This window comes from Malaclemys terrapin, chromosome 14 (genome assembly GCF_027887155.1).
Source record: "Malaclemys terrapin pileata isolate rMalTer1 chromosome 14, rMalTer1.hap1, whole genome shotgun sequence".
Taxonomy (NCBI): Eukaryota; Metazoa; Chordata; order Testudines; family Emydidae; genus Malaclemys; species Malaclemys terrapin.
This window is the reverse complement of record NC_071518.1, coordinates 24,627,821-24,651,165: the sequence shown is the minus strand read 5'-3', so window position 1 is coordinate 24,651,165 and position 23,345 is coordinate 24,627,821. Positions and strand designations below refer to the sequence as shown.

The 23,345-nt window shown below is 40.1% G+C and overlaps 1 protein-coding gene across 1 annotated transcript; it reads left to right on the top strand.

The window, feature by feature from the left end:
* The first annotated feature begins 6,191 nt into the window (after window positions 1–6,191).
* C14H16orf87 (chromosome 14 C16orf87 homolog) lies at window positions 6,192–23,079 on the top strand. Its single transcript, XM_054049325.1, has 4 exons — window positions 6,192–6,399; window positions 16,686–16,782; window positions 18,938–19,120; window positions 22,548–23,079. Exons 1-4 carry the CDS (start codon window positions 6,334–6,336, stop codon window positions 22,664–22,666), a joined length of 465 nt encoding a protein of 154 aa, XP_053905300.1. The 5' UTR covers window positions 6,192–6,333; the 3' UTR covers window positions 22,667–23,079.
* Window positions 23,080–23,345: the final 266 nt, after the last annotated feature.

The following is a 23,345-nucleotide window of genomic DNA, read 5'->3' as shown; positions in this document are numbered from 1 at the left end:
CTTGATTCAGAAACAAAACTCTGAAATTTCTTGTCTGCATAGCATGGATTTGTGCCTTTGGCTACAATCCCAGTTTATAGCAAAGATAAACATGCCTTTCCTTTTATGCAGGTATGGAGAAAGACCTATGCTAGTAATGACATGCTACAGGCTGAATCTGAATGCATTGTGAGAATAGTCAATCTCAGAGACCTGGGCCCAGATCCTCAAAGACATTTAGGCACCTAACTTCTAGGTGCCTAAATACCTTTGAGAATCTGTGCTTCAATGTACACTCAAGGAAGGGAATAATAAGGAATGGGGAGGCAATTCAGTAACTTTATATCAGTACACGAAGCACAGCAGACAGATGCAAGCAAACATGGAAGAGTATGATCTAATAGAGCTGAAACCTGGAAATAATCAAAACCATGACTTGATAGTTAATATGGATGGGTAAATTTATTCAGCAATACAAGAAAGGGAAGGGGTGGAGAAGCCATGGCATCTGTCCAAAACAACTTATAGGCAAGGATAAGAAATGGGTAGGGCACAAGGAGGAAAGACTGAGTAAAACTAGAAGCAATAGGAAAGAATAGAAAATCTCTGATAGGGGTCTCTGTTACACCAGCAACCGTGGACAAAGTAGGAGATGAAATTAGTGTTACTAATCCCTAAAGGAATGACAGCAATAATGGGGAGATTTCAATTGACCCGACAACCTGCCTGAATCTGAACTGGATATTTTGGATATAATGTAAGAGCTTATCACCTAGATTTTCAGCATCAGCATAAAAACTCTGTCTATTCTGTTTTTATATGTAGAATCAAAACTTGTTCAGTGTGACCTAGAATAGCTATAGCACATCCTAATCTGTGTTTTTCTGAGAGCATGTTTTAATCCTAGAGATCAGTCAGTTCTGGTCCTGGGTATGTTAACATTTAGGATTTTATAATTTTATTATGTTATTTTACCTTATACCACACATCTTACAAAATATGAATAGATTCATCAGTTTGTCATTGTCATGTCACTTATCATACATATCCAGCTTGACATTGACTTCATTACTTTAAACTGCTTGCAGATTATGATAGACTCCTTTTAAGCACTGAAGATACATGAAAAGAGATTACCGGCTGCATGGAACTCTCTCCCTTCCCCTGTGTGGGACAGGGGCTCAGTTGCCACCATGTGCCCCTCTTCTCTAGATAATATAAAAGGTTCTCCATGGTTTAGGGACTGTATTGAGGGAAGGGCTGGAGAGCGAAGGGGTGGGATGAGGTGAGGTGCTGGGCAGGCTAGTAACAAGTCCAAAGTCATAGAAGTCATCCCCGTCTCCAGCCCCATATGGCCACCCTGGGGCTATATTATCTTTTCTTAAGAGCCCTCAGGCAGGGCATTTGTGCTCAGTCCCTGGCAGTGTGGCTCCACTGGAGTCATAGATTTGAGAAGTAGGGACTGGCATGCTGGGTCAAAAGTGGACATGGACACACTCTGTTTGGGAGCAGGATAGCAGCTTTCCCTCCCCAAGGTTGGGCAATTTCTTCCCCCAACAGTATATGTGTGAATGGGAGGAGAGAGAATCTCTCCAAGGGGATCTCCACAGATATTTTCCAGAATCCTCCTGTGAACTTTGTTACAGGAGGAGGCTATCTGGGCCTGTGTTTCAAATAATTGCTAAGGGTGGGGACAGCCCTCTATTTCCTGAGCCATAGTTTGTATTTCATCTTATGTCTTCTTTGTACTAACGAATCAGTATGTGGACTCCCTCAGAATAAACAGGAGAAGGTCACCCAGTAGTAAACTGCTTATGCGAGTGAGTATTATATGTCTTGTATTCTGTGTAGCTTTTCATAGGACATATAGTACATTTTCACAGTCTGCCTTAAAAAGTAAGCACAACCATCTTAAGTCTGTCACTTAGCAGAAATGAAGAAAGAACAGTGTCTTTTTAATCTAGTCAGTGGAAAAAACAACCTGTGCTGTCCTGGTAAATGATTAAATACCTCACTCCCTGTATTGATTCCTTTCCACTGGGAACTAAACGACTGCATCAAGCCAGCTCATCAGTGTATTACTTTAACTGAGCAATAAACTAGCAATAACAATAAAAAATCCGCTTTTAAAAAGTGTATCCTCCAATGTGCCCCAATGTTTCTCTGCCTGAAGGAAAAGCACAGATAAGATTCTTAGTAAGATCTCCTTTATCCTAAGATTTTCTTCAATATCTAGACAACACCAAGTGAATTAAAGTCCAAAATAGAGATGTAACTCCAAATTTCCTGTGTTGCATTGTGTGCAGAGCCAGCCTTACAATACATGGATTGCCACCCATGCGGAAGCATTGCAGTCCTTGTACAGCTCTATAATACTGTTGGCAGCTCTACTTCAGTTTGTCTTAAACAATAATCTTCAAAGTGAATTTTCCATAGAGACTTTCCCTCCTCTTTTTTCATTACACCCTTTACAATATATAGAGAAGTCATCCAAGGCTATAGTTAAAGTTGTCAGTATTGTCACTATCACCCTCCTTTTTCTCTCCAGAGGTTGAACTCCTCTATAAACATTTTTTTAGGGGAGAAATGCCCTTTACAATTCAAGTTTCAGACTAAGAGCTATTTCTTGACCTAGTTTTCAAACATGAAATTAACATTTAAATGACGTTGTCAAATTGTTTCAGAAAGCTTATTCAAAAAGAAATTTGGTCAGCAATACATTTCTATTATGGTATATAAACACTTATTCCCTATATTTCCCCCCTCAAAAATACTAATATAATAAAAACAATCTACCGGACAATCATAGTAAAACAAATAATAATAAATGTACTGATTTTTTTGCTACAGATACCAGGCACAATATTTAGAAAAAAGACTGAAGTGGATTCAAATAAACTATTTTGAATTTGCAAGTGTATAATAGCATGTATGTGCATGACTGAGGTTGAAGCACTAGGCACCCATAAATAAACAAACATCAAACTAAAACAGAACAGAGCAAAATAAAAATTCACTTCTCACCCCCAAAGTTTTCTTGCTCTGGATTTCTGGATGCAAAGGACTTGTATAGTCTCTGTTTTAAAATCTTAAAAAATGTTTTGGTTGTATATAAAAGATAGTTTAATTCAGTGAGATGTGTACAGTATGTAATTCCACTCCTGTTTTATTACCCCAGTTCTTGTTATTCATACTTAGCCCATGCTTTAAAAGACTGGAAATAAGAGTAAGCTTGTCTTTTAATTTCCCTCATTTTATGATTGCTACTAATAGTTATGGGACAGTCAACTGGGAAAGGAAGATGCATAAAGTGACCATCTTTGAATAACATGCAACGAAGAGTCCTGTGGCACCTTATAGACTAAAACAGATGTATTGGAGGTTTCAGAGTAGCAGCCGTGTTAGTCTGTATCGGCAAAAAGAACAGGAGTACTTGTGGCACCTTAGAGACTAACAAATTTATTTGAGCATAAGCTTTCGTGTGCTACAGCCCACTTCTTCGGCTGCATAGAATGGAACACACAAAAAGAAAATATTTATACATACAGAGAACATGAAAAGGTGGAAGTAGCCATACCAACTGTAAGAGGCCAATCAATTGAGATGAGCTATCATCAGCAGGAGAAAAAAACCTTTTGAATTGATAATTGATATGAGCCATAGAAGGTGTGAGGATACTTAACATGGGGAAATAGATTCAATTAGTGTAATGACCCAACCATTCCCAGTCTCTGTTTAGACCTAAGTTAATTGTATCTAATTTGCATATTAATTCAAGTTCAGCAGTCTCTCTTTGGAGTCTGTTTTGGAAATTTTTTTGTTGCAAAATTGCGACCTTCAAGTCTGTCACTGTGTGGTTAGAGAGGCTGAAGTGTTCTCCCACTGGTTTTTTAATGTTATGATTCCTGATGTCAGATTTGTGTCCATTTATTCTTTTGCATAGAGACTGTCCAGTTTGGCCAATGTATATGGCAGAGGGGCATTGCTGGCACATGATGGCATATATCACGTTGGTAGATGTGCAGGTGAACAAGCCCCTGATAGCGTGACTGATGTGGTTAGGTCCTATGATGGTGTCACTTGAATAGATATGTGGACACAGTTGGCATCGGGCTTTGTTACAAGGATAGGTTCCTGGGTTAGTGTTTATGTTGTATGGTGTGCGGTTGCTGGTGAGTATTTGCTTCAGGTTGGGGGGCTGTCTGTAAGTGAGGACTGATCTGTCTCCCAAGATCTGTGAGAGTGAGGGATTATCTTTCAGGATAGGTTGTAAATCTTTGATGACATGCTGGTGAGGTTTTAGTTGGGGCTGAAGGTGATGGCTAGTGGCGTTCTGTTATTTTCTTTGTTGGGCCTGTCCTGTAGTAGGTGACTTCTGGGTACTCTTCTGGCTCTGTCAATCTGCTTTTTCACTTCAGTAAGTGGGTATTGTAGTTTTAAGAATGCTTGATAGAGATCTTGTAGGTGTTTGTCTCTGTCTGAGGGATTGGAGCAAATGCAGTTGTATCGTAGAGCTTGGCTGTAGACAATGGATCGTGTGGTGTGTCCTGGATGGAAGCTGGAGGCATGTAGGTAAGTATAGCGGTCAGTAGGTTTCCGGTATAGGGTGGTGTTTATGTGACCATCACTTATTAGCACAGTAGTGTCTAGGAAATGGACCGCTTGTGTGGATTTGTCTAGGCTTAGATGTATTGGAGCATAAGCTTTCGTGGGTGAATACCCACTTCGTCAGACGCATGTAATGGAAATTTCTAGAGGCAGGTATAAATATGCAGGCAAGAATCAGTCTGGAGATAACGAGGTTAGTTCAATTAGGGAGGGTGAGGCCCTCTTTTAGCAGTTGAGGTGTGAACACCAAGGGAGGAGAAACTGCTTTTGTAGTTGGCTAGCCATTCAGTCTTTGTTTAATCCTGAGCTGATGGTGTCAAATTTGCAAATGAACTGAAGCTCAGCAGTTTCTCTTTGAAGTCTGATCCTGAAGTTTTTTTGCTGTAGGATGGCTACCTTAAAATCTGCTATTGTGTGGCCAGGAAGGTTGAAGTGTTCTCTTACAGGTTTTTGTATATTGCCATTTGTAATATCTGACTTGTGTCCATTTATCCTTATGATACTTCAATCTCGATCTTACAAGTAACATGTTATTCAAGGATCAGGGGGAGATAACCCTTAGCACTGAGAGCTTTATAAAAACGAACAGGGCAGTGATTTTCAAAATGTTTTTCTAGTTTCAACCACTTCAGAAAACAATCTTCTTGGAGACCCACTTTTCCTACTCCCAATTCCACACCTTCCCTGAAACAACTACAGGAGCTGGCCGGGCTACATAAAAAAGAAATTTTGCAACAGTACTAGTGAGATAAGATTAAACTTGCTGCAGTGCAATGGGTGTTGCAAGTACGCAATTTCTTTGTTCTCCCTGGTTACAGGCGCTGCTGTTTGTCAGCACTGAATTTCTCCTCTTTGCCTACAACCCCCAGCCCCAGCGCTCTGTCCTATCCCGTTGGCTTTATGCTGGTCATGTAGCAGCCTAGTGACTTTGGGGCCAGCAGCGCCAGGAGAGGCGTCTGTCTGGAGAGTTTCTGTTCCCTGTGTGGGTTACACCCACACGGCCCCCCAGATCCCCTGGGGTCCTCTAGCTGGGCGACAGTTAGCAGGGGGCAGCGTCCGGAAGCCACGGGCACTGAGAGAACTGGACAGGTGGCTAGGGTGACCAGATGTCCCAATTTTATAGGGACAGTTCCGATTTTGGGGTCTTTTTCTTATATAGGCTCCTATTACCCCCCGTCCCGATTTTTCACATTTGCTGTCTGGTCACCCTACGGGCGGCTAAGTGTCTGCCCTGCTCCCCTTCACGGGAGCGGCGGCCACGCTCCAGCACCCTGCCCACTGGGGCCTGGGAATGGGCTGGATCGGAACCCACTGCCCCGGGCCGGTTCCGTGCCCCCGCCCGCTACCCCCAGCTCAGCTTTCCCTCAGAGTAAGAGTCGCGCGCCGCTGGGCCCGCTCCCAATTAGCTCGCTTGCCTGAGACAGTCGGCCAGGCCCGGGCCAATCCCTTGGCCGGGCGCTGTCTCGTTAAATCCCGCCCGGCAGCTGCGGTTGTAGGGGGTGGGGCTTGCTGACGGCAGGGAGGAGAGTGACGCGGGAGCGCTTGGGGCCGAGAGTTCGCGGCAGTGGACGCGGGCGCGAGCGCGAGCGCGAGCAGGGTCCTAAGGTCGCGCGGGCGAGAGTGTACTTGCCCGGGCGGCCGCGTGAGGTGTGTGGCGCGCGCTGCACCGCGCCGGCCGGCCGGCCGGCCAGCCCCGCGTTCCATCGGGGGCGGGGTGGCCGCTCTCCCCCAGCAGCAGCAAGGAGCATGTCCTCGAGTAGGGCCAAGAAAGTGAAGATGGCCACCAAGTCCTGCCCGGAGTGCGACCAGCAGGTGAGACTGCCGCTGGGCAAGGGGCAGCCGCCCTCGGGAGAAGCCCCCGTTCAACCCCCCCGTAAGGGAGAACCCCGCGCAGTGCTCCTTTCCTTACCCCCAAAGCTCTGCAACATCCTGCATGTCTCTCAGGCCAGGGGTTGGTAGGGGAAAGGAGTTTCACTTTTGCAATCCCTGCTCGCCTCCATTATTTAATAAAACGCCCTTCAGAACAGATGCGTTTATAACTACAGCACTTTAGGGTTTGCAAGGTTGTTTTGGGAAGGGGCATGCTATTACTTTGCTATTTATCTGGCGTGTTGTGCTCTGGGAGCTGAGAAAAGTGGCTCTGAGGAGAGCTGGGGGAGAGAGTGAGGTTGGGGAACAGGGATTTTTAAAATAACCCACAACTCTTTTTTTTTGCACTTTGCATCCACTTACAAAATGGGATTCTGTTTTTTTGAGGAGGTGCAAGTCACTCAGCATGAAAAACTTAGTAACACAGTGTAGCTTAGGTGGTGGGAAAAGGGATTCTGATACCACAAGAACCTGGTTCACCTTTCTTAACGAAAGTCTTATTTGTTCAGTAATTGCTTCTAATCTCATAATTCATCATCATTCATTAATCCCATTGAAAGTCCGTTTTGCCCTCTCCTTGCATGGCAGAGGCATGTTCAATGTACTTATCCTGACTGACCTCTTACCTAGTTGGACTGGGTTCAGAAGGTCACAGCCTTTTTCCACAGGCTGCTTCCACTCGCCTTAAGACTGGTCACTTTGTGTGATGTGTTCCACAACAAGGACTTCCTTACTGAACATAATGTTTTTAAATGCTCTCTGTTGCTTCTGTCCACTCTCCAGTTCTTGATAGCTAGAGTAGTTATCTCTTAACTTTCTGAGTTACAACGTTGACTAGATGTTGAACCTTTGCAAGGTTAATTCAGGAAGTTTCTCTGTGGCCCAGATGCATTCAGTTGTGAAAAAGATGAGCTAGCTTCCTGAGTTTAAAATAAAGTCACTTCTAAACGGTGCTTAATTCTTAGCCGGTGTTTAAGTGCAATATGGCCATTGCCTTTCTAGTCTTTATGTGGAATCCCATCTGAATGTTTTGAAATATTTATTAGCATTATAGAGTTGTATTATGCAGAAGACTTTTGTGAAGAATATAGAATTATTTATACTTAATAAATTGTTTAAAAGTTACTAATATCTTAACTGTACAAATACAACTTTGCCCTTGGATGATTAATACTGTACTCTCAAATGTGTAATACTGATTCAGTAGTTTTCTCTCCCTTTGCTGCAGTTTATCAACTTGAGACCTTAATCAAAAGGACTTCTAGTGTAGCGTGACTCAAATCTTTAGGGAGTTTTGTAAGCTACTGCTACACAGGTTGATCAACTGTTACTGGTGTATTGCCCCGTGGATGAACTGTATTGCAACAACATTAAAAATTACGTAGCAAAAATGATAAAATTGGATTATTACCATTTTATTTCAAACTAACTTGTCCTTATTTATGCTATTTACCATTTACATAGCACTAATTTTGAACAATGAAAATGACTAGTCAGTTTCACTCTTTCCTAATATACTGGGACAATGGTACAGCTCTACAAGAGAATGTTTAAATTAGAAACATTATTAGAAAATATTATTTTATTTCATATTAGATCCTATAAAACTCTAACAAATTTATTTTTTAGGCCTGTATTATCAGACAGTGTCTTAGTTATTTTCATAAAGAAAAATATCAAACAATTTAAATTTTTTCTTTTAACTGTTGATTTGCTTACTCATGACTGGCTTCTACTTTCAATAGACTTATGTTAGCTTAAAGGCATTTCTGTTCATCCTCAAGACTTGTTTGGAAGGCTAGGCTTTTGGGGATATGCTTTCATATTTATATCTTGACTTTAGTAAAGCTTTTGATACTGTCTCTCATGACCATCTCGTAAACAAACTAGGGAAATGCAGCCTAGATGGAGCTACTATAAGGTGGGTGCAAAACTGGTTGGAAAACCGTTCCCAGAGAATAGTTATCAGTGGGTCAAAGTCATGCTGGAAGGGCATAACAAGTGGGGTCCCACAGGGATCAATTCTGGGTCTGGTTCTGTTCAATATCTTCATCAATGATTTAGATAATGGCATAGAAAGCATAGTTACAAAGTTTGCGGACGATACCAAGATGGGAGGGGCTGTAAGTGTTTTGGAGGATAGAATTAAAATTCAAAATGATCTGGACAAACTGGAGAAATGGTCTGAAGTAAATAGGATGAAATTCAATAAGGATAAATGCAAGTACTCCATTTAGGAAGGAACAATCAGTTGCACACACATAAAATGGGAAATGACTGCCTAGGAAGGGGTGCTTTGGAAAGGGATCTGGGGGCCATAGTGGACCACAAGCCAAATATGAGTCAACAGTGTAACACTGTTGCAAAAAAAAAAAAAAGTGATCATTCTGGGATGTATTAGCAGAAGTTTTGTAAGCAAGACACGAGAAGTAATTCTTCTGCTCTACTCCATGCTGATTAGGCCTCAGCTAAAGTATTGTGTCCAGTTCTGGGTGCCACATTTCAGGAAAGATGTGGACAAATTGGAGAAAGTCCAGAGAAGAGCAACACAAATGATTAAAGGTTTAGAAAACATGACGTATGAAAGAAGATTGAAAAAATTGGGCTTGTTTAGTCTGGAGAAGAGAAGACTGAGATAAAAGTTTTCAGGTGCCTTCCAGTCCTATGATTCTATGAGTCATGAGAGGCGATATCGCCTCTCAACTGAAATACTTCTCTGATGGATTATATCTACTAAAGGACAACCTATGCTAAATGCTCAATTACTGAGGGACAATCTACACTGATTCCTATATTTGCTTTCTACAGCCAACTCTGTATAACTTTTCATGAGTGATATACCTGAATATTTGGAGTCTAATATCTAAACTCTATCGTTAAATGTATTCACCTAAATTTGGGTTACTGCTGATTATATACTGTATTTATTTTCTGATTTTTAAACCAGATTTTGTACTAATTTAAGCACTACACCCAGAGGTACAGACACCATTTCCTTAACCTGTGTATTATGTAATTTTAACATTAGCTTTAATAAAAAAAATTTTAGTATGAGCATTGCTTGCAAATGCTGACATGTTCAACTTGTCATTAAATTTTGTTTCTGGAAGAAGCAAGTAACATGCTCAGTTCTCATCCTGGGTGATAAAAGAAGAAAGTAAAATGAATAAAGGTATTTCAGTGTAGGACCTTCTTGCAATCTAATATTGTTGGGGGCTTATGATGCTATAAGAGCAAGTAAGTAATTTGTTTTGTTTTTAAAAAAGTGCTGCTAATCTAATTTCATTCTGCTCTTTCAGCCTAAAGTAAATGGTATGCATGTGTCTGAATAGAATTTCCGTGCTAGGCCCTTCCTGCTGCTAGCATGGAATTACATGCATATGTAATTCTGTCCCAGCCCAAAGGCTGCTAGTGTGGCCTGATTGTTTCTCAATGCCCCGGAACCCTTGTGCCAAATCTTGGCACACAGTAGAAGAAATTAAATTCTTGCCTTAGCACTAATGGAACCCACAGCTTTATATGTAAGTTGCTAGGTTATATATTCCCCAGAATAGTCACCCACGGCTATCTGTCAGTCCTTCCATAGAGGAAGTTCTCATGTTGGGGTGTTGGTGGGCAGTCAGGCTGTGCTGCTAGTTTTCAATTACTCTCAGAACAGGGGTATTGAGGAACATTCCCAGAATTCTGTGCTGCCAGTAGTGTGTGTGTGGAACTTTCATGGAAATAGTTAAATTCAAACTCTTGAGGCGATTTAGTATATTGACTGCATACACCTTAAGTGTAAGAGCTCACTTAGAACCACTCACCATATGTGGTGTTAAAACAAAGTAAAACCCATATAGTGGAGTAAATCAAGGAGCCCAAGGCAAATGGTGTTAATAGGATGAAACAAAGAACAGATTAATTTTTAATAGTTGTTGTGCAAATGAATTAAATGAAAATTTGGCTTAGAATAGTAGGTAGGGTATGGTCCTGCAAAATCTGACTATTATTGTGGGATAGCTTCACTACGTATTAGTAAGCATTCACAACATTTTAACCCGTATTTCGCACTTTTCTTTCAAAGATGTTGGAGCCCAGCATTTCTCTGAAAAGCAACTATGTAAAAATTCAACCTGTACTTATATTCAAAATCGCCTAGTATCATTTTCCCTTTAAGCTCTCCTCCCCCCACCTCCCCAAAAAATAGTCTTTTAGGCAGAGACTAAGTCTGAAAAGGTGAATATCAGAGAGATTGGAGTGATCAAAAGCAGAGTAGAACGGAAATCTTGTGCTGCCTTAACTATAACTTCAGATGATCAATCATTCAGCTATATCTAAAAAGAAATGTATTATTTTGATTCTTTGTCTGACAACTGTGCTGCAATACCATCAGCTTATTAAATGCAAACACAGTCTCTGGTAGGTTAGTCAAATTTTGGGGGGGACCAAACCTTGTGTACAAAAAGTCTTACCATTAAAATTAAATCATCAGTCTAAAAATCACACTTGCTCTGAATTTTTTTGCCTATTTCTCTTAATTGTGACACTTAAGATTACTATAATTGAACAATTGCATAAAATTTAAAAAATAATTTCTATATTTGGCAGCATTTTCAATATGATCAGTATATCTCTTGTGTAATCAGCTTCCTTTTGTTTGTGTGTGTCTTTTATGCAATAATTTGGGAGAGACATTTTTGTAAAAATGATTGGAAATTTACAAAAATTGGCAGAGGTATTGGTGGTAGAAGCAGCAACTGAAACTACTTAACTCTTCTGAAATTGTTTGGGTTTCAAGTTGTCCATTTTACCACTCTTTGGAAGTATAACAGATAGAAACAATAGAAAAAAATTCAAATTTTCAATAGCCATCTGATTCTGCCTTCTCAAAACTTGGTTACATGTGCAAAACAACAATTATAGCCGTGTATATCATAATATCAAAGACTTGGTGAAAGCAAGTTTTGAGAATTATTTTTTGGGTTGGTGAAATAGTATAGGCTCAGTTGTCTCTAGAAGGATGGTATTTTTGAACACTTTGAATTTACATTTTTTAAAATTTCATATGGGGTTTCTCCTGCTCAGAGTGTGAGGTATAAACAGAAGTGCTCAATTGCTAAGTCTAAATTACATGAGAATGATGATGCCCAAGAGTACAGCAAAGGAAACCAACTCCCACTTGGCCTCCAATGATCTTAGACTTTTATTGTTTAAAAATAGTATTTATGTAGGCTCTACAAAAAGATCAAATCTTGTGCTCCCTATACTGGTTCTGAAGCACTTGGACCTATTCAAAAATATATGTTTCCATTTGATGTGGCACATGAACAACTAAGCAAAACAAGGGCTTGCTGAATTTCACTTTTAAGTTTTAATAGAACTACCTTACAGTTGTCTGGATGAGATCAGATGTTGCACAATGGAAAAGGATTAAAATTTGTATGAAAATTTATTCGTAAACTTTTGGGACAGTTTTACAGAGAATGCACCTTTCTAAAACAGTGTGTGCGGGGGAGGGTTACATTAAGAAAAAAAAAATGACGAAAAGGAAAGTACCTGCTAGGATTGTGTTTCTTTCAAAGAATAAAAAACTTAAATAATTGCCAGGTTTACTCAGAAAAAGATGAGTTGAACATAAAAATAATGCAAGCCATTCATTCATTCTGAGATATTCTTCAGTTCCACACTTTTAATATAAAAACATAACCAACTGCGTTTTGAATGAGCTGCGTTGCTTATTATTTAAGTGAACAGTTTGTAGAATTGCACTGCTTGCTTCATGTTTGGTTATGAAAAAATGCTTTTCTTAAATGTGATGTCCTTATAAACTTGTGAAGTGAAGCACAGAAAATGTAGCAATGCTACAGAAAGCAATAACACAGTTTGTGTGGTCTGTATAGCAGTGGAACTCTTCTTTGTATGTACCAGTTTGGTTATGGCATTTGTTCTTCTGTTAGAAGCACACTGAAATTGGTTTCCTGTGTATCTGGTAAAGTGTAAACAGTAACCTTGTGTTATACTTTCATTATTGCATGGTCTTAGTAAGCAGCAGCAAACCTGAAGAGATTTGTCTCAATGTTTTTGACATGGTCAGGACTTTTTTTTCCTTCTGTGCAGTATCCTGCGTTAACACTGTTTTGTTTGAATGTTAATTTCCTCCAAATCTTTTTGTTAGTTTCCTCCGTGTTTTTTAGTCCTTTACCTAACCTTGTCTTGATACAGACATAATCAAAGCAGCACAATGCTTCTAAAGCCATGATTTGCAAAATGTTTAATGTAGATGATGAGCTTTGGTAACTTTTTCTGTTCTTTTTTAATTGTTGAACGAAATAATTTTTGTTTCCTTTTTTAATAAGGAAGGAATACACTTCTGTCCTTGTAGCTATGAGCATTCTAGAACTTTCCCATATCATTCTAAATTCTTCCATATTGGATAGGGTTACCATACGTCCAGATTATCCCGGACACATCCGGATTTTGGGGTTTTAAATAGCCGTCTGGGAGAACTTTTATAAAAATTGAAAAAGGTCCGGGATTTCCCTCCCAAAGCTGAGCGCGGCGCGGCTGACAGAGCGGCCAAGCCGGATTGAGCCACTCGCATCGGGGCCTCCAGCAGCCAGAGCCCCTCCCCTGCTCCCCTGTCCCCCACAGCCTCAGCATGCCGCACCGGCAGCGCTCGGGAGGGGGCTGTGCACTCCGCAGGGGAGCGCAGCAGCATGTCTGGCTCCACGCGGAGCCCGACAGGCTGGTCTGAGCGGCATGATAAGAGGGCTGGGGGGGTTGGAGAAGGGGCAGGAGGTTTCGGGGGGCAGTCAGGGAACGGGGGGGGGTTTGATGGGGCAGGAGTTCCTGGGGGCGGGAGCTGTCAGGGGGCAGGGGTGTGGATAGGAGTCAGGGGACAGGTAGGGGGTGGGATCCTAGGGGGAGCAGTTAGGATGAGGGGGTCTCAGGAGGGAGCTGTCAGGGACAAGGAGAAGGGAGGCTTAGATATGGGGTGGGGTCCTGGGGGTGGTTAGGGGCAGGGGTCCCGGGGGTGGAGATCAGGGGACAAGGAGCAGGGGGCTTGGATGGGTTGGGGGGGCAGGAAGTGGGAGGGAGTGGATGGGGGGTGTGGCTGCCCCCCCGGTGGAGTGTCCTCTTTTTTGAAAGTTCAAATATGGTAACCCTAATATTGCAAGTATTCAGCCAGATAGGGGTAGTGCTGGGTATCCTTTAGAATTTACCAATCTGCTTTTAGTTGGCATCACTCAACAATATTCCCTTCTCTCTAAGTGTCTGGAGGGACTGAGTTTGGATGCAGAGCACTAATACAAAACCGCTATGACAGCCTGAAGTGTGCTTCCATTAAGTACCCTGCACCTTTCACATTTTTAAACTTATTGCTAGTAACTATCTGGGCTGAAGGATGAATTGGATGAGGATTCTTGGAGCTTAGTTTCACTGCAATCGTGTTTATAACGCCTAAGCTTATTATGAAATGGGTGGATAAAAATCAACGATTTTTTTATTTAAATCGGATTTTTTGATAAAATGCTTTTTGAGGAAAAAAACCTATCTAAAATAGTTTTAATTAAGATACATTATAGCTCAAAGATATCTCATCATGAAATAGGGATTATAAATTCTAATTCTATAGTATGAGACAATATATTCATGTAATGCTTAAGAAAAGTTTTGTAAATGAGTTCCAATAGTTTATGGATTAGGGACCCAATTTTATGGGGCTCCAGGGGCTTTTGTATAGATTATTTAGGTTACTCTTTCTGTCTACCCAATGGGACTCAGTGCTCAGTCTAGAACAGTGGTTCCCAAACTTTAACAACTTGTGAACCCCATCACTAAAATGTCAAGTCTTGCGAACTTCCTCCTAAAAATGAATATTTCCAGGGATTTTCTCGTTTACCTGAGTATAAATTATAAAAGCAGTGATCTTGGAAATACAAAATTTGTTTTTATGACATGCTTATTACACACTATTTATTATTAAGTATCCCTGGCCTCTGTTTGCCAGAAGCTGGGAATGAGCGAAAGGGGATGGATCACTTGATGATTACCTGTTCTGCTCATTCCCTCTGAGGCACGAGGCACTAGCCACTGCTGGAAGACAGGATACTGGGCTAGATGGACCCTTGGTCTGACCCAATAGGGCCATTCTTATGTTCTTATTTATCATTACAGTATTTTTATTACATTATGAAAATGGCAACACTCTTCCAAGATCTCACTTTCATAGCTTCTATCACTTTGAATAAGCCTGTTACAAGACAAGGCTCCTATCTTTCATCAAGGAGTATCAGATGTGAAACAGCATGAAGGTATTTAAGGCGCCAACTCAGAGTTCCTCCTACACAAGCATTCAGGTCTTGAGCAGTCCAGACAAACGATGCGCATGTTACAACAAAGCTTAAACTTGTTCGTCATAATAATTTTAAAAACAATACTAGCTGCCTATTTAATTTTAAAAGCAGCAAAAAATATCCACCTCCCTTTCTATTTCTTATAAGGAGTCTTGAAGTTTAAATCTCCTCAGTGTGATAGATATGCTTACTTTGATCCTCTTAGCTCTTGGAATTCCAGGGGCTCTGGGCTGCTGGCCCCGTGCTGCCCAGGATCCCTAGGGACAGCTCTGTCCGCCATTAGGGAATTTTTTCCCGAGAACCCCTGTAACATTTTGTGAACCCCCAGGGGTTCTCGAACCCCAGTTTGGGAACCACTGGTCTAGAAGATACCAAGAAAGATGCTTAGTTTTACAGTTCTCAAACTATGGATTTGTATCTCCAGAGATAACATGCTTGTTAACAGAAAAAATGTTTTGAAAGTTTCAAAAAGTTCAATGAATAGAAGATTGTTGGGGGTGGACTAGATCTGGACAAGGAGAAGAAGTCTAGAGATAAATGTGAGAAGGGAGGGACAGGCAGTAGAAACAAAAGTGAAACTGTTTGAGCAGCATATTCCAGAAGTCTTGAGGTATTTCTGAGTGTAGCCTTCATATGATTTGAGATCTCCCATACCATTCTCTCACTAGAAGGGAAAACCTATAATGGTTTTACAGCAGGCTGTAAAAGAGACCCAGTTTGGGAATAAGAACCATTCAAGAAATATATATTTGATGATGATGTTTTAAAGAAAGTCACACCAGTGAACTGGTAGAAGTCACTTTAGCATTTGGATTCAGAGACTGTGGAAGTGATCATCTCACTTTAAACAGCAGTAGCTTCTTCTGCTGGTGTAGAAAGAATATTTTCTTCCTTTGGACTAATTCATTCCAAATTGAGAAATCGTTTGGGACCGGAAAAGCAGGAAACTTGTTTTTCTTTTCCAGATTATGAACAAACAGGAAAATGAAGGTTTCAGAGGTCTGAGTTAGCTGCAGAAGCCAATATTTTAAGGTTTCAGAGCATGCATCCGAAGAAGTGGGCTATAGTCCACGAAAGCTTATGCTCTAATAAATTTGTTAGTCTCTAAGGCGCCACAAGTACTCCTGTTCTTTTTGCCAATATTTTAAGTTCCTAATGTTGACCTGGCTGACAATCGATTTTTTTTTTTTATTTCATTTAACTATTTTAGTTAAACAATTTTAACAAAAACTAATCTGATTTTAAAAAAACTTGAATGTTTAACAAAATAAAAAATTCATATGCTTGTTTTGTTAAAATATTATGTTTGCTGTTGAAGAAAAAATCCAGAATACATAACACTTGAAAAGTCTGTCTGGTATGTTCTCCTCCTAATACAGCATTGCAAGAAAATCCTCCAAATATTAATGATTAACCTGTTGAATTGGAGATAGTTCACCTCCCAATGACTTCATAAATATCTTTTTCAGTTACCTTTGGTAAATGAAATAACCAAACAATCATTCATTTTCTGATATTGCTGTAAAACTAATCTGAAAAGTTTTCAAAGTAAATCACTTTAAAAATGTATAATGTGTACATTTTAAAAATGAAACCTACATCCATCTCTTAGTTGTGAAGAATATGTATTAAGGTTATAACAACCAACAAGAATGCACTTTTATGTAGAAATCCATGATTAAATCGAATCTTCCTAACTAGTGATTTAAATCAAATCCACCCTGTTATGAAACTTTATGAACTGCACAATAACGTGGAATATTGTTTGGGGTATAATCAAAATGTGAAGAATATCTTGGAGGTCACATGTGCCTTGTATTTGGGATTTTTTTTCTTAACAGAGGAACTCTTGTGATATTTCAAAATCTTATTTTCCCCACTTTCTTTCAGGTTCCTGTTGCATGCAAATCGTGCCCTTGTGGCTACATATTTATTAGTCGAAAGCTCTTGCATGCCAAACGTGCTGAGAAATCACCACCCACTGCAGGTAAATCTTACTGAGGGGCTTTTCCCTTTCATATTTCTGCTTTGGGAAAAAAAAAATGAAGAGCATGTGAGGTCTCCTGTGTTATAAACTTGGACTTTTGTCAGTTCTTCTTTCCTTTACACTGGGGCAAGGCAGACTTTGAATGTAAGTTAATCTTTCGCAAACTGTGAAAGACAAAAGGTGGTGTTTTTGCAGCCTTACTTGGGTGATAATGGCATTTTATTCATTGTTTATCTTTTAGCTGCTTACTTATTCACCATGCAAATATAATTCCCTACAGAAAGCTTTCTGTTAATCCTACTTGGAAGATAAATGTCTAGAGAAGCCAGATTTCATAGCACTTTGTGACTGAAACTTGTTTTATTCAAAAGTAAATTCCTATTTTCCTTCTTTTTATTTTTTTTTTTATTTTTAATGAGCTGCATTGAATTTATTAACTCAATCCTGAAATAGCAGAATGTCATTTAACGCTTTGTATAACAAATGGTATTTTGGAAGAACTTAAAATAAAAGCTACTTAAGACGTTCTTTTTAAAGTATGCAGTAAAATAAAAAAATGTATTTTCTCAAATTCAAGGCTTTCTGCTGATGTATATGCAAAGGAATGAGTTGGATGCTTTCTAGCATGATTCATGTTCTCCCTTATGTTCTTTATTAATGGTTTGCCTACTACTAATAGAACCTTAGTCAGAACAAATCCCCTTCAGGGAAGATCCCAAAATAATCTGGTTTAGAATTGTAGAAGTTCTTCACGTACAAGATTTACAGGATCAGAATAATTAATTTAATCTGAAGAGAAAATGTTCAAGTTGTCAACTTTAGGAAAATATAAAGTGATGTCAGACATGTTGATTGTTGCAAGCTGGAGGCAGTGGGCGAATGATTGTGGAACTTGTTTTGGAAGGTGTGATTGGTGTTTTTTCTATTCTTTAGCTAATGGTTGATAAATGAAACTAGTTACCAACCCAGTTAGATGCATTAAAGGCTTTATTATGATTATGCAAGGCTCTTGTGTAATTCCAGTGTGAAAGAGAATACATCTGGCTCTCCTGTCTAATATATTCACAAGCTATATCCTGCCATCTAGCTGTGGCATATGTCTAGTCTACAGTAAATTGGGAGGTGGGACAAAAGGAAAGTAGTAGAATGAGGACCAACAGATAAATACCAAAAACTCTTGGGTGCAAAATTTGGAAGCTTTTCCCCAAAACTAGCACGTGAAAAGTGTGAAGGCAGCTTGACTAAGGCTGTGAACACACTACAGCTTAAGTCGGTATAAGTTCCCTCACTAAGAGGTGTGAATAAGCCACCCCCCCCCCCCGAGTGATGTAAGTTACATTGACCTAAGCACTGGTGTGCACAAGGCTATGTCAATGGGAGAGCTTCTCCCGCCAACATAGTTACTAGCACCACCACCACCGGGGCTGGAGTAATTAAATTGACAGGACAGCTCTCTCCCATCCACTTAAAGCATCTGCACTAGCAGTGCTGCTGTAAGCTCGGAAGTGTAGCCACAGCCTGTCTCTTTACAGCCCCGAACACAATGGTACCTGATGGTAGTTGGAGCCTCTAGGTGCTGCTGTAGTAAATACTGAGTGTACAGTTGAATTGGTGTCTTATGCTGAATTGTATAATATGAGAATGGTTTCAGGAGTGATGGCAAAACAAAAAATGAAGATTTAGTGTTTGCCTCTTTATCCATTTCTTAATAGTATTTGGGAACACCTGAAATGAGAGCAGTGACTTTCAGCACATCAGAAGTGATACATCAGGAACATTTGAAAACTGATCCAGGCAGTTAGTTTCACTGACTTAAGAACTAAGCATTTCCTATGCACTGTGTTGCTAATAGATGCTCCTTATTTGTTGCAAAATGCTACATAAGTGTCATCATAATTAAGACTTGATCTTTGTGATCAAAAAAATGGGGTATGTCTGTGCCTTTGCCTGAAACAATTTGCTCAACTCAGCTCAGAGGATGTTGTGCAGATGCAGTCGAGTGTTGTGAATTGCTTGAGAGGTGACTACTGTGCAGGAACTAATCACTCTTGTTAAGAGATCTAAGGAAAGAGGTGGAGTGGGGAAAGAGCTGAGACTGAGTAACTACAAAGATATGAAAGCAACCCTAAAATGTTCTCTTTATTCATTTATACAGAAAACAAGAGTGAGGCCAAAAGGAGACGAACAGAGAGAGTTAAGCGAGAGAAGATAAATTCTGCAGTAAATAAAGACTTAGAAAACAGAAAAAGGTCCAGATCTAACAGCCATTCAGATCATAGCAGACGGGGACGAGGAAGACCTAAGAGTGCCTCAGCCAAAAAGCATGAGGAAGAAAGAGGTATGAGAATTAGAAAACCTATTTGGGGGAAGTTATTTTTGTTTTGGGGTTTTTTTTTTAGTGGTGTGCTGTCATTAACCCAAAACTTTTGTCGCTCAGAGGTATGAAAAAAACACACCCTGAATGACAAAAGTTTTAACGACTAAAAGCTCTGGTATGGACAGTGCTTCGGCAGCGGGAGACACTCTCCTGGTTATGAAGCTACTGCCCCTCTCTTGGGGTGGTTTTATTTTGTCTCCTGGAGAGCTCTCTCCCGGCAACAAATAGTAGTTACACTGCCCACCTTACAACAGTGCTGTGTAGACATAGCCTTAGTTCAATAGTGGAGTCTCTGTGACTTGAAATCTTTAAATCATGACTTGAGTAACTCAGTTGAGGCTGGGGGTCTATTACACAAGTGGGTGGGTGAGGTTCTGTGGCCTGCTGCAATGTGCAGGAGGTCAAACTAGATGATCGTGATGGTCCCTTGTGACCTTACGGTCTATGAGAAGGAAGAAAAAATGTTTCATGCTGTAGTGACTGTTAGTTTTCCTATCGAGACCAACTCTTGGGTAACGTTATGTATGGGCAGGCTAACTCATTTCCTTCAGAGAAGCAAGAACTGTTGCAAACATCTGCTTCTGATAAGATCCAGTGGTCCTTCATAGGCTTCTAGGCATAAGCAGATTGTCTGCAGGGATCAGAGGATTTCCTTCTTCTTACTGTCTCCATAATGAACCTTTACACAGTTGACCACATTGATTCATTTTTCTCTGAAGCAGCCAGTGTAAGTCACTGCTAGAAGTAGGATACTAGGTTATGTCAGAGATTCACACTCTCCTTAATACTGAGTGTGTGTTGAACATCTCACAGCTAGTTCTCTTCAGATGCTCTTGGTTCACATGGTACTTCAGACAAGATAAGGGTGCTCCAAATGAGGGTGCCAAAGGAATTGGTGTTAACGATTTTATAGTATTTCTTGAGTTTGAGGAAAACACATGCCAACTCCTTATACGCTGCAGTGACAAATTAGGCTGCTCTGCTTAATTGTCAAAGAAAATAATGAATACAGTCAGGTTTGCTAAGGAGCAATTGGACAAAATTGGACAGAAATAGCAAGAGCTTCTTGACAAACTATTATGACCTGTCTTATATCATTCTTCTGGTAGTAGTAGGTTTCAGAGTAGCAGCCGTGTTAGTCTGTATCCGCAAGTCTCTAAGGTGCCACAAGTACTCCTGTTCTTCTTTTTGCTGGTAGTAGTAGTAATAATAGAGGGTGGGGGTTTTCAAAAGTGGTCACTTGGGAGTACAAGTCCTGTTATCTTTTAATGAAATTAATGTTCCTAAGTAACTTATGCAACTTTTAAAAACCCACTCTCAATTTATCTTGTGTTGGATCTGTCCTAGTCTCCGTACTTAACAACACTGTAAGGCATCAAATATGCACATCTCTAAGTAGATCCCAGGCCTTTACTGTGCAGCTTTGTGGCTGTGCCCCTTGGAACCGGGGCCAGCTTTAGGCCGATTCAGCCGATTCCGCTAAATCGGGCCCCGCGCCTAAGAGGGCCCCGCAGCTGTCCACCCCGCCCCTAGCTCACTTCCCCCTCCTCCCTTCCCCTGAATGCTCCGCCCCCTGCTCCTCCCCCTCCCCTGCTTCCCACAAATCAGATGTTCACGGGAAGTCTGAAAACAAGCAGGGGCAGATTTGGGGAAGAAATATGTAAGGGAAAATTTGCTCTTTTAGAACATCCAGAACTTTCATTTAAAATTACTTGAGTGTAAAAAGCACTTTTGGAAGCTTACCATGCTGGTCTGTTTTTCTGTGCTTTTGTAACTTCGAAACCTTATATCCGAGTTTCTGGGGGAGAATGGACATTAGTCCATATTATGCAATAGGCCCTCTTAGGTTTTTTCAAACTTAGATATTTTGTCTTCGTTGTAAAAACAAAAGAACTGCTTTTTCATAGTGATTTCACTGGTGGGTTGCGTGGTGTGTGTGTGGTTTTTTTTTTTTTTTTTTAATCCAAAACTCACTGGAATTTTGGTTCTAGAAATGGTTCTTGTGTTTGAAGAGAACACATTGCTAGACCACGCAAAGGGGGTGTGTTGCTGTTTCATTGATATGTATGTCTTCAGCATTTAAACAAATCTTTTCTGATTGCTGCTGAGGTGGTGTTCTAGGCCTTACACAGTTTTGACCCTTCACTATAAGATAAAGAGAACTATCCTAGCTAATAGTTATTTTGGTGTGCTGAAATATTGCTGTGTGTAATTTTCTATTTTGGCAGCAAAAGATTTCTTCTTGTTTCTGGTGTCTTACAAAAATAGTTGTGCGTGCCTGTAGAGAAGTCTCAAGTGTGAATACTAGAGAACTGAGTCAGACTGTCTTCAGATGAGGAAGGTTTTAATAGGATATTAAATTGTTTTTCTAAATCAGAGGCTATGCATAGCATGTAGGAAAAGGTCAACCAGCTATAAAATGTGCAATAGTTATTGCTGAGAAGGATGAAACTGCAGTAAGAATGGGTACAGCTTACAAGTTCTGCATTGATGATTGATTCTGCTTTATAGTAGGATCGTCTAGAAATGTTTTTCAATAAGTTCTTCAAAACTATTTCCATGGGAACAGCTATTTATTTGAAAACATCTTAGAAAATATGTTCGCTTGGTTAAGACAGTTAAATGACAGTAATTTTGTGAAATTAATTTTTTAGTCATTTGAATTCCAAATGACTGTTCGTGGTGAAAAGGGAGTACTTCAAATACATTTTATTCTGTTTCACAGTGGTAGCCATGTTAGTCCGTATCAGCAAAAAGAACGAGGAGTACTTGTGGCGCCTTAGAGACTAACAAATTTACATGGGCATAAGTTTTCGTGAAGCAGGCTCCCTGGAGTATTAATATGTCCCATGTCAGGAAAAGGCTGGTGTTCCTGAAGTACTGGAAGTCTGAAACTCCTAATCTGCTCAGTGATCCTGGACAATTTACTTAACCTTTCAGCATCTCACTCTCCTACCTATACTACAGGGAAAGGACTATCCTGCTTCTTACTGGTTTTGAAACCTTCGTTTTGTAATACATTGTTTGGCCTGTCATGAAAGGTGCTATTTAAATGTAACATGTAGAGAGTTGTCTTTCCCCTGGAGGAAGATGCATTAGGCAGCATTAACTGCTCTCTCATTTGGGTGTTTGGAATCATTCATATGATGTTAGGCTGAGTCATCTTTTCTTGTCACTGAAGACTAGGCATTTGTGTCATATTTTCAGACTGTTGATTCGGTCACTTCTTTTCCCTGACGGGAGCTGCTTGTCTTTAATACCACTTTTCAATACTAATGTTGTCCCATATTATAATAATTTAATATCTGTGTAACTTGTATACGAACTTCTGATACAGGAGCTGGAGAAAAGCTTTTGTTTCATAGTGTCTTTTCTTCTTCTTCTACAGAGAAACAAGAAAAAGAAGTTGACATGTATGCTAACCTTTCAGATGAAAAGGCTTTCGTGTTTTCAGTGGCCTTGGCGGAAATAAACAGAAAAATTATCAATCAAAGACTTATTCTCTAACTCATCAGCACAATCTGACTTAAATGTATGCAGTTTGGCTAGCATATTTCCAAGGTGTCATGGACTCCCGGGAGGCATATTGTCTTCATAAACCAGGACCATTGCTTTTCCCTGTTAAAACTGTGCTGCTGTTTTGGGGCTCACAGACTTTTGTGTATCTACACATCAGCAAGAAGCAATGTTTTAGTTCTTTATGCCTTGGAGTCTAATGCTTGATGAATGCACAGAGAGAATGCACCATTTCCAGAGCACTTCGTTAGATTTGCTGCCCAGAAATGCAATATTTTAAATACTTTCCGAAAGAATGATTTTCTTTTTAAAACTAAATATATTTCAGATTTTTCAACTATATTACAGTTTACATATGTATAGTTCATCTTAACCTTTTAATAAATTGATATTCTGATATTTTATTGAATTGGAAATTAAGTACATTTGTAACAGGACTTATTTAAGGTGTTGTGATCTTATTTTCCTTTTAATTTAAGAATTGTTACTCATTTTGAAGATGGTTCTGGACAGTTATTTTGATCAGTCGTTCTGGTTGCCCATTTTATAGATTTAATGGGGTTAAGCATGGAAGCAAAGCGGTTCCTTTCTCAGGATCACCTTGCGTGGTGACTCGTGTTCCATATGAACTCTCCTTAGTACAGAGACCGGGACATGGGCCAGGGATTGC